Source organism: Cryptomeria japonica, chromosome 4, assembly GCF_030272615.1.
Source record: "Cryptomeria japonica chromosome 4, Sugi_1.0, whole genome shotgun sequence".
In the NCBI taxonomy this organism is placed as follows: domain Eukaryota; kingdom Viridiplantae; phylum Streptophyta; class Pinopsida; order Cupressales; family Cupressaceae; genus Cryptomeria; species Cryptomeria japonica.
Genome location: NC_081408.1, coordinates 532,859,404 through 532,873,472, shown reverse-complemented (window position 1 = coordinate 532,873,472; position 14,069 = coordinate 532,859,404). Strand labels below are relative to the sequence as shown.

Below are 14,069 nucleotides of genomic sequence, written 5' to 3'. Positions count from 1 at the left end.
GGCTGTCTAGGGTGTAGACGACCTTGTGGTGCCAAGTATTGGTCCTGGTCCTGTGAGCTCTGAAGGCGTACTGCATCCAGAAAGAACCTGATAGCGTGGTAGGGCATGTAGAAAGTTCTGTGCTGGAGAGTCATGAATTCCTCCATTCTGTCTGCTAATATAGATGCCCAGTCATATACTACACTGTTATGGATGCCATTCACGAGCACCATCTGTGCCATGGCAATATCCGAAGCTCGACTTGCTCCCGTCAACCGGCTCTTCACGACATCCACCAGGCACCGCCATATTCCTTCTTGTAAAAACGACTTCTTCAGACCGCGACTCTTGCTTGCGTGCTGAAGGCTAGCAAGTTTTGCCTGTGTAAGGTCGTCGCGACACATCAATTTCAGAAGTTTATCTTTGAAGTCGGGGGCTATTTTCAGTGCCTTGTCCACTTTCTTTTTGTGCATCCCTGGAATACCAAACATTTTGGTAAATTCGGTTGAAGCAAACGATATTGTAAGCTGCTGGTGGTCATAATGAAATATTGATTGCCGCCTGTGCGAGTCGTAAGTACCAATCATGGCGCGCAACACCATCTCGAAGTCCCTGATGCAAAAAATTGGCATCTGGATGGCCCACTGTACCTGTGCAAGTTGCAGTTGCCTCTTTAGAGGGTCATCATTCGGGGTCTCATTCCACCATCTCCTGCAATCTGTGCCAGTCAAACCCTCAAAAGTAATTGTGTCCATTGTCACGTCACTCTTTGTTGGCGTCTGTTGCACTTTGGAGCGTACCTTCTTCCCTTTCTTTTGGCTGCTGTACGCCATGCCGCCTCTTACCTTCACACCCGAAGGTAGAGTTCGGACCACACCCTTGTTCCCTGAGGTTGACGGCACTGCACCAGGTAACTGCCATAACTGCTTTTGCCAATTCTTCCCACTGGCGTCCATTAAATAATGCGTCCTTTGTCGTTTGTGCCCTCTTTTTTTTAACAAAAAATAGGGTTAAAATAATAAACACGTGCCTCTTTCTCCCTCTCCGGAATGCTGTAGTACAGTGTAACTGTACGGTAATGCTGTGTCGTTGCCGTGCCGTTACTATTCTACTTCCTTCCGCGGTTCCCTGCTATGCTGGGTCCGGCTGCGTGTTGCTTTTACGGTGGAGCGAACTTGTGCGGGCTGCGTGTTGCTTTTACGGTGGAGTGGACTTTTGCGGGTGCTTGTGACATCAATGGTTTTAAAATTGTTAAAGTAAAAACATATCTTGCTTACATTAAGTGTGCACTCGGACCTAAATCTGCAAGTCTTGAACTTGAAAACTCATATTCTTCTTTTGTGGCACTTTGTATCCATATGCAAATTCTTGTCACTAAAATTGTTAGCCCTTCATCATGGCATGCACCATGACTGCTGAATTTTGAATTTTTGAAATATATTTGACCCTATAAGGGTGCGTGCTTCTGCATTTTGGTTCTAACTTTTGACTTGAAACTAGGCTTCCTACTTTGCTTTATGTGCACCCTTCCATGTGGCAGCAACTCTTATTCTTTCTTTGTTTGATGCCCACTGTTGCATGCTTCACGCAGATTTCAAACTCAAAACTTTCTATTTTCTTCTTATTTCATGCACACAATTAGCAAGTAGCATATTCGCTTGGAAACACTTCCTCTATTTTGATGGGCGTATTTGAGCCCGAGGTCTTAATTTTGTTGTTCCTGCAAGGTCACAGACTGGAGACAACAAAATTAACATGGACAAATGGGATGAAAATTGAAACATGACTGTTGTTTGATGTAAAGGAAAGGGGTATGTTTGAAATTTGACACAATATGAAAAATTTCATATGGTTACAAAGTTTTCAGATTACTATTCCTAGATTTATTGGATGATTGCCTCGTTTGAATGCATCATCAAAGTAGTTGGGGGAATTAAATGCCATATGGATATTATTCTAAGTTGCTGGTTTGGGTTGTAGTATCCGGTTGGACAAAATTTTTGAAAAGGTTTTGGGTTCATTAGTACAAAAACAATGTAAAACTTATATATATAATAACAATCTTCAAAAACATTGTCCGTTTGCGGGGGACATTGCAATAATATGTAATAAATGTCAGTTTTTGCAATCTTTCCATCGATCAGAAACAATACACTTGCCTATTTCAATCCAGGAATCCCTAATTGGTTTGAGTGATGTCCCTACAAATTTTTTCTCTTGCCTATAAGTTAGTGCACACGTTTTCATACCCAGGACTTGGGAAACTAGAAAGTGCACTATTGATTGCCGCCACCATTTCCCACCAATATGGTGATCTCACCAAATTGAAAGGAAGACCATTGGCATAAGTTAAACATGCAACTTTTTGCTATGCAATATCTCTTGCTTTATTTTGAGATGCCTTATTTAATGGGCCTTTTTCGCAAGATGGATTGGGATCTTGTGCTTGCAGAGAGGGTGTCTCCAAGAAAGGATGTTGGGAGGCCATTATTTTATATGTGAATATTGTCATTGATATTCACTTTGCTAAAGGCTGAGATCTTAAATTTGCTCTTTCACTCACATCATTAGCATCTTCTTGTTTATTAATGAATGCCATAAATTTTTCTTTTGGCAACCCCTTATTTCGTCCTTCGCATATTCTAATCCCTTAACCATTTTACAAATAAGTGAACTTTCATTCGATTGTACGAGCTCTTAAATTGGACTTTGTACTCGCCACAATTCCAAAAGAATGCCCCAGCTCCTCAAAGTTGTTCAAGAACGATAACATAATTCCATAAAGGAGATGCTTGATCAGTTTTAAATTTTTTGTTTGTATCAATGCCCATTGAACTTGAACGATTGGCCAATCTGAATAGATTGCAATTTGATTTGGTTGTTATAAGAAATCATAAAATTTAAAACTAGAAAACAAATAAACAAATGCTACCCTACAATTTGTATAAACTAATGAAAGTTCAAAACGAATGCCATAAAAATTATAAAAAATATTGGAACTTGTTTTTTTTTTTTAAAAGCTTTATATCTAAAAAATAAAAAAGAAATCATAAAAAACTTGAAAAAATTTGTTAAAATCTATAGAATTAGTTAAAATACTTACCTTAGATTATTAAATCTCCTTTGTGCAAGTTATCTTTAGGCCTTTGGCACTTTGTGATCTATCTCCTTTAATAAAACGAACTACCTTTCAAAATGGAAAATTGAAGAAAAATGGTTGAGCAAGGTGTGTTAGGAGAGAAATGAAGTTTCAAAGTGGGCATTTTAGAGGTTTTTAAACTACTTTTTACTTTTTAAAAAGTGTTTTTTACTTTTTGTTTAACATGCCTGCAACATGTTGGTGCTTGCGGGAGCATTTGGGAGTGCCTTGACTGTTGTGGATTCCCTGTCTGTATGTGACTAACATACCCACAAAGGACTCAAGGTGGCGAGAGCGCTCTTGTTACCGCTTTTGGATCCACGTCATTTCAAAGTGGGCTCAGGGTACCCGGTAACTTAGAATTTAAGGATATTAAATTTGGAAGGATGGGAGTATATTTCAACATATTTTTATTTTATAATTGGAAAAATAAAAGAGTTTATATTAATAAAATAAAGTTGGAATTAGGCTGAAAACTAGGTCTGCTGCTAGTGAGTAGTGTCGTTATTACAAAGAAATCTAAACACATAGACACATGACCTTCTCAAACATACCAATTTCTATTACTTTGACTTTTCCAAATCATATCATCTCATATTTAGTCTTTATCTCTACTTTTACAAAATGAATTCTGATTTATAGGGAATAGTCTTCTTTGAGGAAACTCTCTAGAATGTTTTGCAAACATTTCTTTTGATAACACAAAATCAACTTGTGTTTTCATTTCTTTGTTATCTTATACTCGATGTATATGGTTGATGTTCTCTAATTATCTTTAACAATAGGAAGATGATTAGTTTTCTACTGTTAAGTTAACTCAAGTTTTCAAAATATCTGTTTCGAATCATTTCGGTTTTTTTGTGAATGTGTTAAACGCTGAGAATAAGAAGTTAATGGTTTTGTTCTCCAGATTACTTGCATGCGGTCTAGATGGTAACGTACATATGTGGGACAGGCGAACTGGGAAATTCTCATGTTCTGTTACATCTGATTTATTTGACTCTCGCCCGCTCAGCTGTCTTCAGTGGACTTATGATGAACAGGTGTTTGGCTAAAACTCATTTTACCTCCAAAGATGGATAATATTACTGAATGATTGAAATTCAAAGATTGAAAATATTGCGCCTTTTCTCATAGTTATAATTGGTGTTGTGTTGGGTATCGTTTAAAAGAGGAATTAACATATGAAAATCATCGGTTCATACAAAACTGAATATTCATTTTATTCTCCTTTCTGTTTTCTGTTTTTAAAATGAATGCCCAATTACTTGATAAGTGTATTAATATGACACAATAGTCTGAATGCTTTGTGCTGGTTGAATTTCTGTATTGTCTTTGAATGACATGAATTATGCTGAAAGCACTGTTTTGCGAAGAATATGGATGGACAGATGCTACTGGTTGAAGTTTTTGCTAGATAGACTACCTTCAACTACTGTCTAATGTCTATTGCCCATGGTCCCATTCATACTGTCTCATTTGGATTGTCCTGAAGAACTTTATGTGTCAATTAGCTGGCTTAATTTTTTATAAATCTTGTGCATCCATGTAGTTCTGTTTCGTTGTATTTTATTATGGTTGCCACTGCAAGACCAAAGGAAATTAGAGTCTGCATTATTTGGGATTCTGTCAATGCCAATAACTAAATAAATGGGAATAATATGAATACCTAGAAGTGGTAGAATATGATAGATTTGTATGATTGTTGGCTAATTGTAATGAAAATTCAATAACAAATTGACTGTAAACATTAACAATTATATTTCCTACAGTATCATATCCCAAGTAATCATTAGGAACAGTAAAAAAATAGCCTTCAACAGGATATTGTAATTATCCGCTTATGAGTTTGAAATAGAGTTGAGAGTACATACGCGATACCATGAATTATTCTGAAAGGGAGGAGTTTGTACCGTTGCTATACAATGACAATATGTATAGTGAATCAATACATTATAGAGATTGATATAAAGTTTGATATAGTGTATATTGGTGGTGGTTGAATTACTCTCACTAAATATGTGGGGTGAGCAATAATAATAATTGAATAATAATATACATCCACCCACTTTGCCCCCCAAATTCAAATTTTCTGTTCAACTACAAATTGAGAGATGGGCAATGCAGTAATATGAATACGTGGCAGCATCTTGGATCTGAAACTCAAATTATGCCTCAGCCTGTGGTTCATACTGGGACTCAAGCATGGTTGTCTTTCTCAGATACGCTGGCAAGAAATGCATGCAAAAAATTAGCCACTTTAGAGGAAGACTGTCTAATTTTAATGGAAGAATAGATGCTAACAGAGTTTTATTAATAGTCACAGCAGAACTAGAAGCAAAACAGCTAGGAACTTCAAGGCTAATGCATCTCCTAATAAGGAGTTTGGATAGCCTGGTTTTTATGTTATACCTGCAATGACCATAGTTATTGCAGGTATAACATATAATAATAATATTGTGATTCACTAAAGGAGCAAATGGGTTATATTTCCTAAGTGAAAAACCATGAGACCTATTTTTTGTTCCAACCAAAATTTCTTTCATGTGTTCTACAGTCTCTTTCTCTCTGACTAAAATGATTGCAGAAAAAGAGATAATGATAAAGGAATGTTGAAACTTGGTCATGTATGCCAACCTTTGGGGAAAGGATTTCCTGAATTGTCCTTGTTAGCTTTAGGAGTATAGATCTTGTGGGACTTGATTTTCTTCCTTGTTGCCTTCCTTTCTCGATGGGGACTCTTCAGAGCATGTGCATAGCCTTTTGGCTTTTCTCCATTTATCTTCTTTGAGGATTGTGTGGTTTTTGAGCTTTGATCTTCTTCATAACCAATACCACACTTATTGTAAGTTGGTCTTTGGAAATTGAGAATATTATCTAACATTTCTGTACTCTTCTGATTCTTCAGGGCTTTGTTCAATTGAGCATTTGTTTTCTCCAATTGCTTTCTCAAAGAACAATCTCGAACTGTAGCCTCTCATAATTTTCTTATTTTACTTTCAACTGGATTTGTAACTCTTCCTCTATTTTCTTTGCCTCTTCAATTTGAACTTTTAGATCAATGATCATCTTCTCTGATTCTTCAATATTTTTTGACAGTTTTGCCTTAGATTCACTATCCTCTTGGATTTGTAATTTTTGCTTCAAATTCTCCTTTCTAAGGCTCTTGGTCTCATCTAGGACTTAGATGATGAGATGTTCCTTGACCCTACGAAGGTGTAACTGGCGAGGGAAGCAGGTCAGTATGGCAAGATGGAGGGGCTGTATGGTGACCCCAAGGGCATACGATGTGAAGGCAACGGTAAAAGGGAGTGGCGGTACGGTGGTGTGAAGAGGCTGTACGGTGGTCTGAAGAGGTGGTGAGGGAGACCGTATGGTGGACTTCAACTTGTGGTAGGAGGGGTCGATGTGCGGTGAAATAGATTGTACGGTGGAAGTAGCCGTACGGTGGTTTAGTGGGCTACCTTCGGTTTCAAGGGTTGGTCTTCCGCAAGCATATCAAGTATTGAACTGTGAATGATAGGAATCCTTGGACTTAATTAGCATGCATGTATACCAGATAACCAGATATGAAACTAGAAGTAAAATTTGATACAACAATAATGAGGTTCCAGATTTGCTAGATCCGGGACAAGTACACAGAGCAGAATAGGGCGAGGGATGAATCCCACCGAAACTGCGATTAACCAAATAGGGAAGGTCTTTCACTTCCGAAATGGCGAATAGAGCAGAACTGCCACTGGAATTCGCAATAATAAAAATAATTCAAGTCGCATACCAAATTCAACCTATACTACGGACATAAATACCTCATTAGAGGGAAAACTCCGAAGGGAGAAACAAAGTGCCAACATGGCAAAACAATTCTTACGGTAAATAAAGAAATGGGCTGGAGATAAGAATTAATCAATCGGGACCCCAAAACAATAATAATTATTTATTTTATTTTGTGACGGGGATATTACAGTCCGCCTGTCCCGAACATTGCTTGTCCTCAAGCAATCGCAAACAAGGGTGTTCTAGGATCTGTTCGCCCTCCCAGGTGACGTCTTCTAATGGTCAGATCCTTCCAACGCACTAGAAATTCCTTGATGGTACGAGTCCTCAGCTTCCTTCCCCGAACGTCAAGAATCTTGGTTGGCTCTAATACTAGCTTCCCTTCTTCATCTAGCGGCAGCAAATCCTTTGATACAACGACATGTTGACCCACGGCCTTCTTCAGGCAAGATACATGAAAGACATTATGGATACGGCTTCCCTCAGGTAGCTCCAATTCGTAGGCAACCTCTCCCACGCGCCGGATCATGCGGTAGGGCCCGTAGAAACATGGCCTCAACTTTTCCTTGTCACATGCCTTCAATGAAGATTGTTTGTGAGGATGAGGTCGGAGATACACCAAATCACCAACCTCGAAACTTCTCTCAGTTCGGTGCCAATCTGCATACATCTTCTGTCGATTTTGTGCCCGTTGGAGATTCTCCTTGAGAAATCTCAAGATGTCCTGTCCTTCCTGTAACCAGTCCTTGGCTTTTGGCGCACGACTGTCACCCAGAGCCATGTCCACGAATGATGGGGGCTCGTAACTGTATAGAGCTTTGAATGGCGCCATCCTAATTGACATGCGGTATGTAGTATTGTAACAGTGTTCTCCCAAATGCAGCCACTTGACCCACACCTTCTGTTGTGCTGAAACATAGTTCCAGAGGTACCCTTCCAGCCACTTATTTACGATTTCTATCTGCCCATTAGTTTGCGGGTGATAGCTAGTACTTGGGGACAACTCTGTCCCTACAAGCCGAAACAGTTCTATCTAGAAGGCACTGAGGAAACGACTGTCCTTGTCGCTCACTATGTTTCGTGGCAGGCCATGTAGGCGGAATACCTCATGGAAGAATAGGTTTGCCACTTGTGCGCCCTGGACTTTGGTGGAAATGGCGAAGAAGTGAGCATACTTCGTCAGCCGATTGACCACTACAAAAATACAGTTCCTTCCATTCACCTTTGGAAGTCCAGTGATGAATTCCATCGAGATGCTGTCCCATTTCTGCTCAGGTATCAACAAAGGTTGCAACAACCCTGCTGGTAATGTGTTCTCGGACTTGTTCTAATGATAGATAGTACACTCTCGAACATATTGCAAGGTATCGTGCTTTAGTCCCTTCCATGAAAATCTCTCCCTGATCTGTTTGTAGTTCTTTAGGAATCTCGAATGTCCGACCAACGGTGAGTCATGCATCTCCCTTAAAATTTTCTCCTTCATTGTGGACTCGGGCACCAGATAAATCCTGTCCTTGTAGTAGATGATGTCATCAACCACTCTGTACCAATCGTCTTGAATAATGTCATCCATCAACTTGCAGACAAAAGTGTTCTTGGAGTACTCTACCAACACGTACGCCCTCCAATTTGCCGAAATCTGGGACAAGGAGCAGATGGCAGGTCTTCTAGATAATGCATTTTCCACAATATTATTCTTCCCTTTTACATACTCAATATCAAATTCAAATGCCTGAATTTTGCTCACCCACTTTTGTTGTCGTTCGTTCAGCTCCGTCAGCTCCAGAAAATATCTTAGACTGTTGTGATCCGTACGGACGACAAACTTGGCTCTGACAAGATACTGCCGAAACTTTGTTAGTGCGTGCATAATGGCCAACATCTCTTTGTCATAGATAGAATACAACCGTTCCGCTCCTGAGAGTTTCCTTCTCTCAAAAGCAATTGGGTGACGATCCTACATCAACACGGCTCCGATGCCTTCCCCGAATGTGTCTCATTCCAAGATAAAAGGACGAGTGAAATCGGGCAATGCAAGGATCGGACAAGAACTCATGGCTTCCTTCAGCTTGTCGAAGGTGCGTTGTGCTTGCTCACTCCACTAGAAAGACCCTTTCTTGGTCAAATCTGTCAAAGGTGCGTTGAGCTGTGAGAATCCCTTCACAAACCTTCTGTAGTAACTGCACAACCCGAAAAATCTACATAACTTTGAGAGGGTTTTGGGAGGTGGCCAGTCCAATATGGCTTGAATCTTCTCTTGGTGTACTTGAACTCCACGTCCACTGACAATGTGTCCCAGATATAATATCTCTGTCATTCCGAACTCACATTTGCCTTTGTCTCCATAATTTTGAGAACTTCATCCATATGTCTCAAATGCTCCTCCCATTTTTACTATAAATAAGTATGTCATCAAAGAATACTAACAGGAACTTACGCAGTTGCTTGTTGAATACATGGTTCATGCAAGATTGGAATGTGGCTGACGCATTAGTCAACCCAAATGGCATGAGCAGGAACTCATAGTGTCCATAATGGCATCAGAAAGCCGTCTTCTTGACATCCTGTTCTCTCATACGGATTTGATGATATCCGGAACGAAGATCTATTTTGGAAAAATAGACTGCGCCATGTAGCTCATCCAACAACTCATCGATCCTGGGAATGGGATACCTGTTCTTGATGGTCTTCTTATTCAGCGCAAGTAGTTGTTCCCAAATTTGATAAACCAAGAGATCAAATTACAACGGAAGATTACGATGTAAGGGAAATAGACATTGGTCCTATCACTCGAACTCAAGTAGTTGAAGAATTTAGAGGATCTGCCTCTAATATGGAAGAACAGTTGAAGTTAAAGGTCAGAAAGAAGAAACAATTGAAGGAGGAAAACAAGCAATTGATAGATTATATCCATCATATGTCATCCCGACAAGAAGAAAATACACCTTACCCACCTCAGATACTCTCCAAAGAAGCAGTCGAAGGAGTAGAAGAAACAAGATTGATAACACAAACCACCAAAACATGGATTAAGAATGCTTTCCAACAAGCTAGTGCATTTACTTATGAATTCATACAAACATATGATAGGGTTACCACATTCTTATGCAGGATTCAAAACATCATAGAGATGTGGGAAGAATTTCAGTTCATTCGAGGCAAGACCATATCGCGTTTGTAAGTGTTGAAAGAAGCTCCTAAACAACTACTAATAAATGGTGGAGTAATGGAAGCAAAAGCAGTATATGACTTCAATAGATGGTATTGTGTTTTGATGACAAGGAAGGAAACTCTTGATAAGACAAGAGATGATTGTGCTAAGATGGAAGAAACACTTAAGGAATTCAAGATCAATTCATTGCTTCAACTAGGGAAGTTTTTTTGCAAGACTTGCTTGATGAGGATGGCTTTATGTAGATGAATTGCATAACAAAGTAAAGTCTATCTTCTTCCCAGCCACATGTTTCTTAGATGCCCTTTTGGACGAAGTGTCTTCATGGGAGTATTTCGAAAACAGGAAATAGAATGGCAAAAGGTCTTTGCTACTTGTGTTGACACATTAGAAGTCATTGAGTTCAAACTTGACAACATGCCTAGCCTGTCCATGGAAGAGCTCAATGCAGTGATGTCCAAAATCGTTGCATTTGCCATCAAAGAGAAAGATAAACGGAATGAGCTTCTAGAAGAAAGTTTGTTGTGATCCCATGCAATGACAATTTTCTCATTGGAGGAATCTTCCTCAAAGTTCATGCTAGAAAGATGTTGAATTTCTATTGGTTGGTTGGCTACAACTAACCCTAATTAGGGTTTTGATCTTAGTCGTTTATTTCAGGGCAATCTTGGCCCTTTATTTTATTTTGGAGCTCTATATAAGTTGGCATTTTCCATTTTGTTAAAAAAGGAGAGAGACATGAACAATTGTTGTTGTTTTGCTGCTGGATTAATAAAGACATTGAAGTGTGGTGTTTTTTATTTAATGTTTGGAGCATTTGCATGGTTATTCATCTTCTCAATTCAAATTTAAATTTGTTTTAATTATCTTAGTTGAATGATAGAACCTTGTGTATGATTTATGGTGAAACTCATATATCCATACCACTAGCAATTTACTGATTGTAAGTTTCCCTTGCATGGTCAACTGGAATTCTTGAATGAGCTTAAGTTCAATTATTATTCAATCATTGATATGCATTCATTCAAATAATGGTGTCTATGTTTGGTAGTAATTTGAAAATCATTTAATTTCTTTAGAAGACTGCATTAGCCTTTGTGGAATTGTTCTTGTATGTCAAAGCAAAGACTAGTAGAGTTTCATCAAAATTGTCCTTCGTCCTCATATTCTTAGGAGTAGTTTAGTATCTCTCAACCTTTGAACTTCTGCATTTTTTTTATTAAGCATCTAGTCTAGTAATAATAAGAGAACCACATTGCATATCATTCGAAAAGCATTCCTTGAAATCAAGATATACATCTCTTAAGAAGCATATATGTAAGGCCCCTTGGATTACCAGCAATCACATCAACCAATTAAGCTATCCACATGTCATGACTTGACTATAGAAACCTTGGAGTCGTCTTGGTTGATCACATCATTTAGCATTCAAGAAGATTTTGATCAAGAGAGGATAGAATACTTTTGCTATTTTATTCTGTGTTTGAAATGCATAAAAAACACATCAACAATACCCATCCTACCAAATCCAGAATAGCAAACAGTCACACCCAATGGAGAAGTCCACATAGTGAAAGGCATTTGTAAAGAAGCAGATGGAATGGTGATAAGTGTTGCAGCTGGTCGCACCAAAACCAAAGCTGTAAGCAATCACATCTAATTATGAACTCCACAATGAAAGGTGTTGCTAAAAAAACAGATGGACTGGTGATGAGAGAGGCAGGTGGCCTTTAAAACCTAGCAATGCTGTGCATTATGCATGAGCTTAAACAGGTGGTCCAGCAAAATATGTATTGGTCCAACTCAACTGGATTGCTATACTTGGAAAAAGTAGAAATGGTCATGGTACATTCATTTGCTTGTGTAAATATGTGCAATTCACCTTCACTGTAATTGTTGTGTCCTCGCAAAACCCTATATCTGTCCTACACCTATACATAATAAATCCTAGTCGTCTGAATAGATAGAGCCGACCTAGATAGATGTCATAAGAAAAAATAATAATAAATAAGTAAATACTCAAACCCAGGCGATTGATCAATGTTAGGCTGACCCCAAATTAAGTAATAAAAATTGGTCTTATGGAATTTATGAATTCCAAACGACCTAGCATAAATAATAATAAATAATTGGTAATAATTATTGAGGGCTGACCTTAAATCTATCATTTTTCAGTTTTTTTATTTATCAAGGGGCATTTGGTGTCAATGAAAGGGCAGTGGGTAATAGGTGCATAAGAAAAGGAGCATCTCCTCATTTTCAAGGGATGTGACCCTCCCATTGTGAAGGTATAAAAAGAAGTGTAAGCCTCATTTGGAAGGGATGGAACAGAAGACAAAACAATTGGAAATCTGAACTATTTGGAAAAGCAGTAAGACATAGCTAAAGTATTTATAATTCTGAACTATTTGGTATGATATATATGGAATCCAATATTGCTAGTATAAGCTGTTAAGGCAGATTATTTATTGTATGTATAATTATTTATTAATTTAAGTAGAGCAAACTTATTAGAAACAGCGAAGGAAACACAAAGAAATGCAGGAGTATGTATCTGTTGTGACCATTTCACACATCGCCCCATCGCAAATGGGGACCCCCTCTTTTCGCTTGTTTTCGTTCATTTTTGCTTTCGTTTTTAGGATTTTGTTAGTCTGTCAGTTGTCTGGATTTAGGGTCAAGCCTTAGGGTTTTTATTTTTGTCTTTTCAGGCCAGAATCCAGTCGTTTTTGAGAGTTTTTTTGAGCTTCCTTTTCTAGGATGCAAATTTTGAATGCAATGAATTCGCCAGAATGGTCTAATTTTCAATTAGAATGTTGATGCAGAGCTTAAATTTGTCTAAGTGTTGAGAGTCAAATGTGAATTTTTGTCCGATTGAATATTTTGACCAAATTTTGACTTTTTTGATTTTTGATCCTGGGCATTCGAAATGATTTGTTTTTGCCTCGTGAAGTGTTAAAATGTGAAAAATCATGTTATTTTGGCCTGTAGGAGCAAAATCGCTCCTGTCCCTCAGTGAAGGATGGGAGCTCGTTTTCAAATATCTCATTATTCCTGCAGAGTCCAGACAAGTTTCGAGTTGGAAGTGATGGAGAACAACGAGATCTTTCCATTGAATATAAATTGAAGATTTTCATGAGCACAGAAATGCCTCCAGGAAGAAAATCGCTCCTGTCCCTCAGTGAAGGACCGGAGCTACAAATCAAATTTTGCCTTGTCCTTGCGAGATTTCGACGACTCGATGATTTGAAGACGTCCAAAGGGAGATGCTTTGCCAAATGAATATAATTTGAGATGCAAAAATGAAGGAGAATGGTCCAGAATGCAAAGTTCGCTCCTGTCCCTCAGTGAGGGACCAGGGCGAAGTACCTTATAGCTCCTGTCCCTCTCCCAGGGACCAGAGCGATGTCCTTCATTAGGCAAAATCCAGGCAAAAACCAAGGCAAGTTTACGTTCAAAAGCAAGAGAAAGCATGAGATGAACTCATTGAATACAAATTGAAGATTTTAAAACGTCCACAGAGGTCCCAAAAGGCCTAGTTCGCTCCTGTCCCTCAGGAAGGGACCAGAGCGATTTTTGGTATAAATGATTTTCTGGCTAAGTTACAAGCAATGTTAAGGCATGGACGAATGGAGTGGAGCATGACGAGTCCGTTGAATATAAATTTAGACCCTGACAAAGTGAAATAAGAGCCACAAAAGGAGGATCGCTCCTGTCCCTCTCCAAGGGACCAGGGCGATACAATGGTTATATTGCCTTTTACTTAAGTTTAAGATCGATCCAAGTCAAGACAAGGCGGCAAAGGACATTTCAAGGCGTCTTCATCAAGCACAGACACTCGAAGGTCGTTATAATGGAGAGATTTGCACTCTAAGACCTAGATCGCTCTTGTCCCTCAGGAAGGGACCTGGGCGATGTTGGATATATTGCCCATTTCATGCAAGATTTATGTAAGGTCAAGGGTTTGCAAGGTCTTAGAGGGTCTATGGTATGATAGGAAGG

At 38.8% G+C, this 14,069-nt stretch overlaps 1 protein-coding gene across 3 annotated transcripts in view; it reads left to right on the top strand.

The window, feature by feature from the left end:
• LOC131044117 (uncharacterized) overlaps nt 1-14,069 on the top strand; it is a 341,446-nt gene that overhangs the window by 134,799 nt on the left and 192,578 nt on the right. For all 3 annotated transcript variants that reach the window (XM_057977369.2, XM_057977370.2, XM_057977371.2), the window contains exon 10: nt 4,029-4,161. In XM_057977369.2, the coding sequence (XP_057833352.2) occupies nt 4,029-4,161 (133 nt within the window). The remainder of the gene's footprint in view (nt 1-4,028; nt 4,162-14,069) is intronic.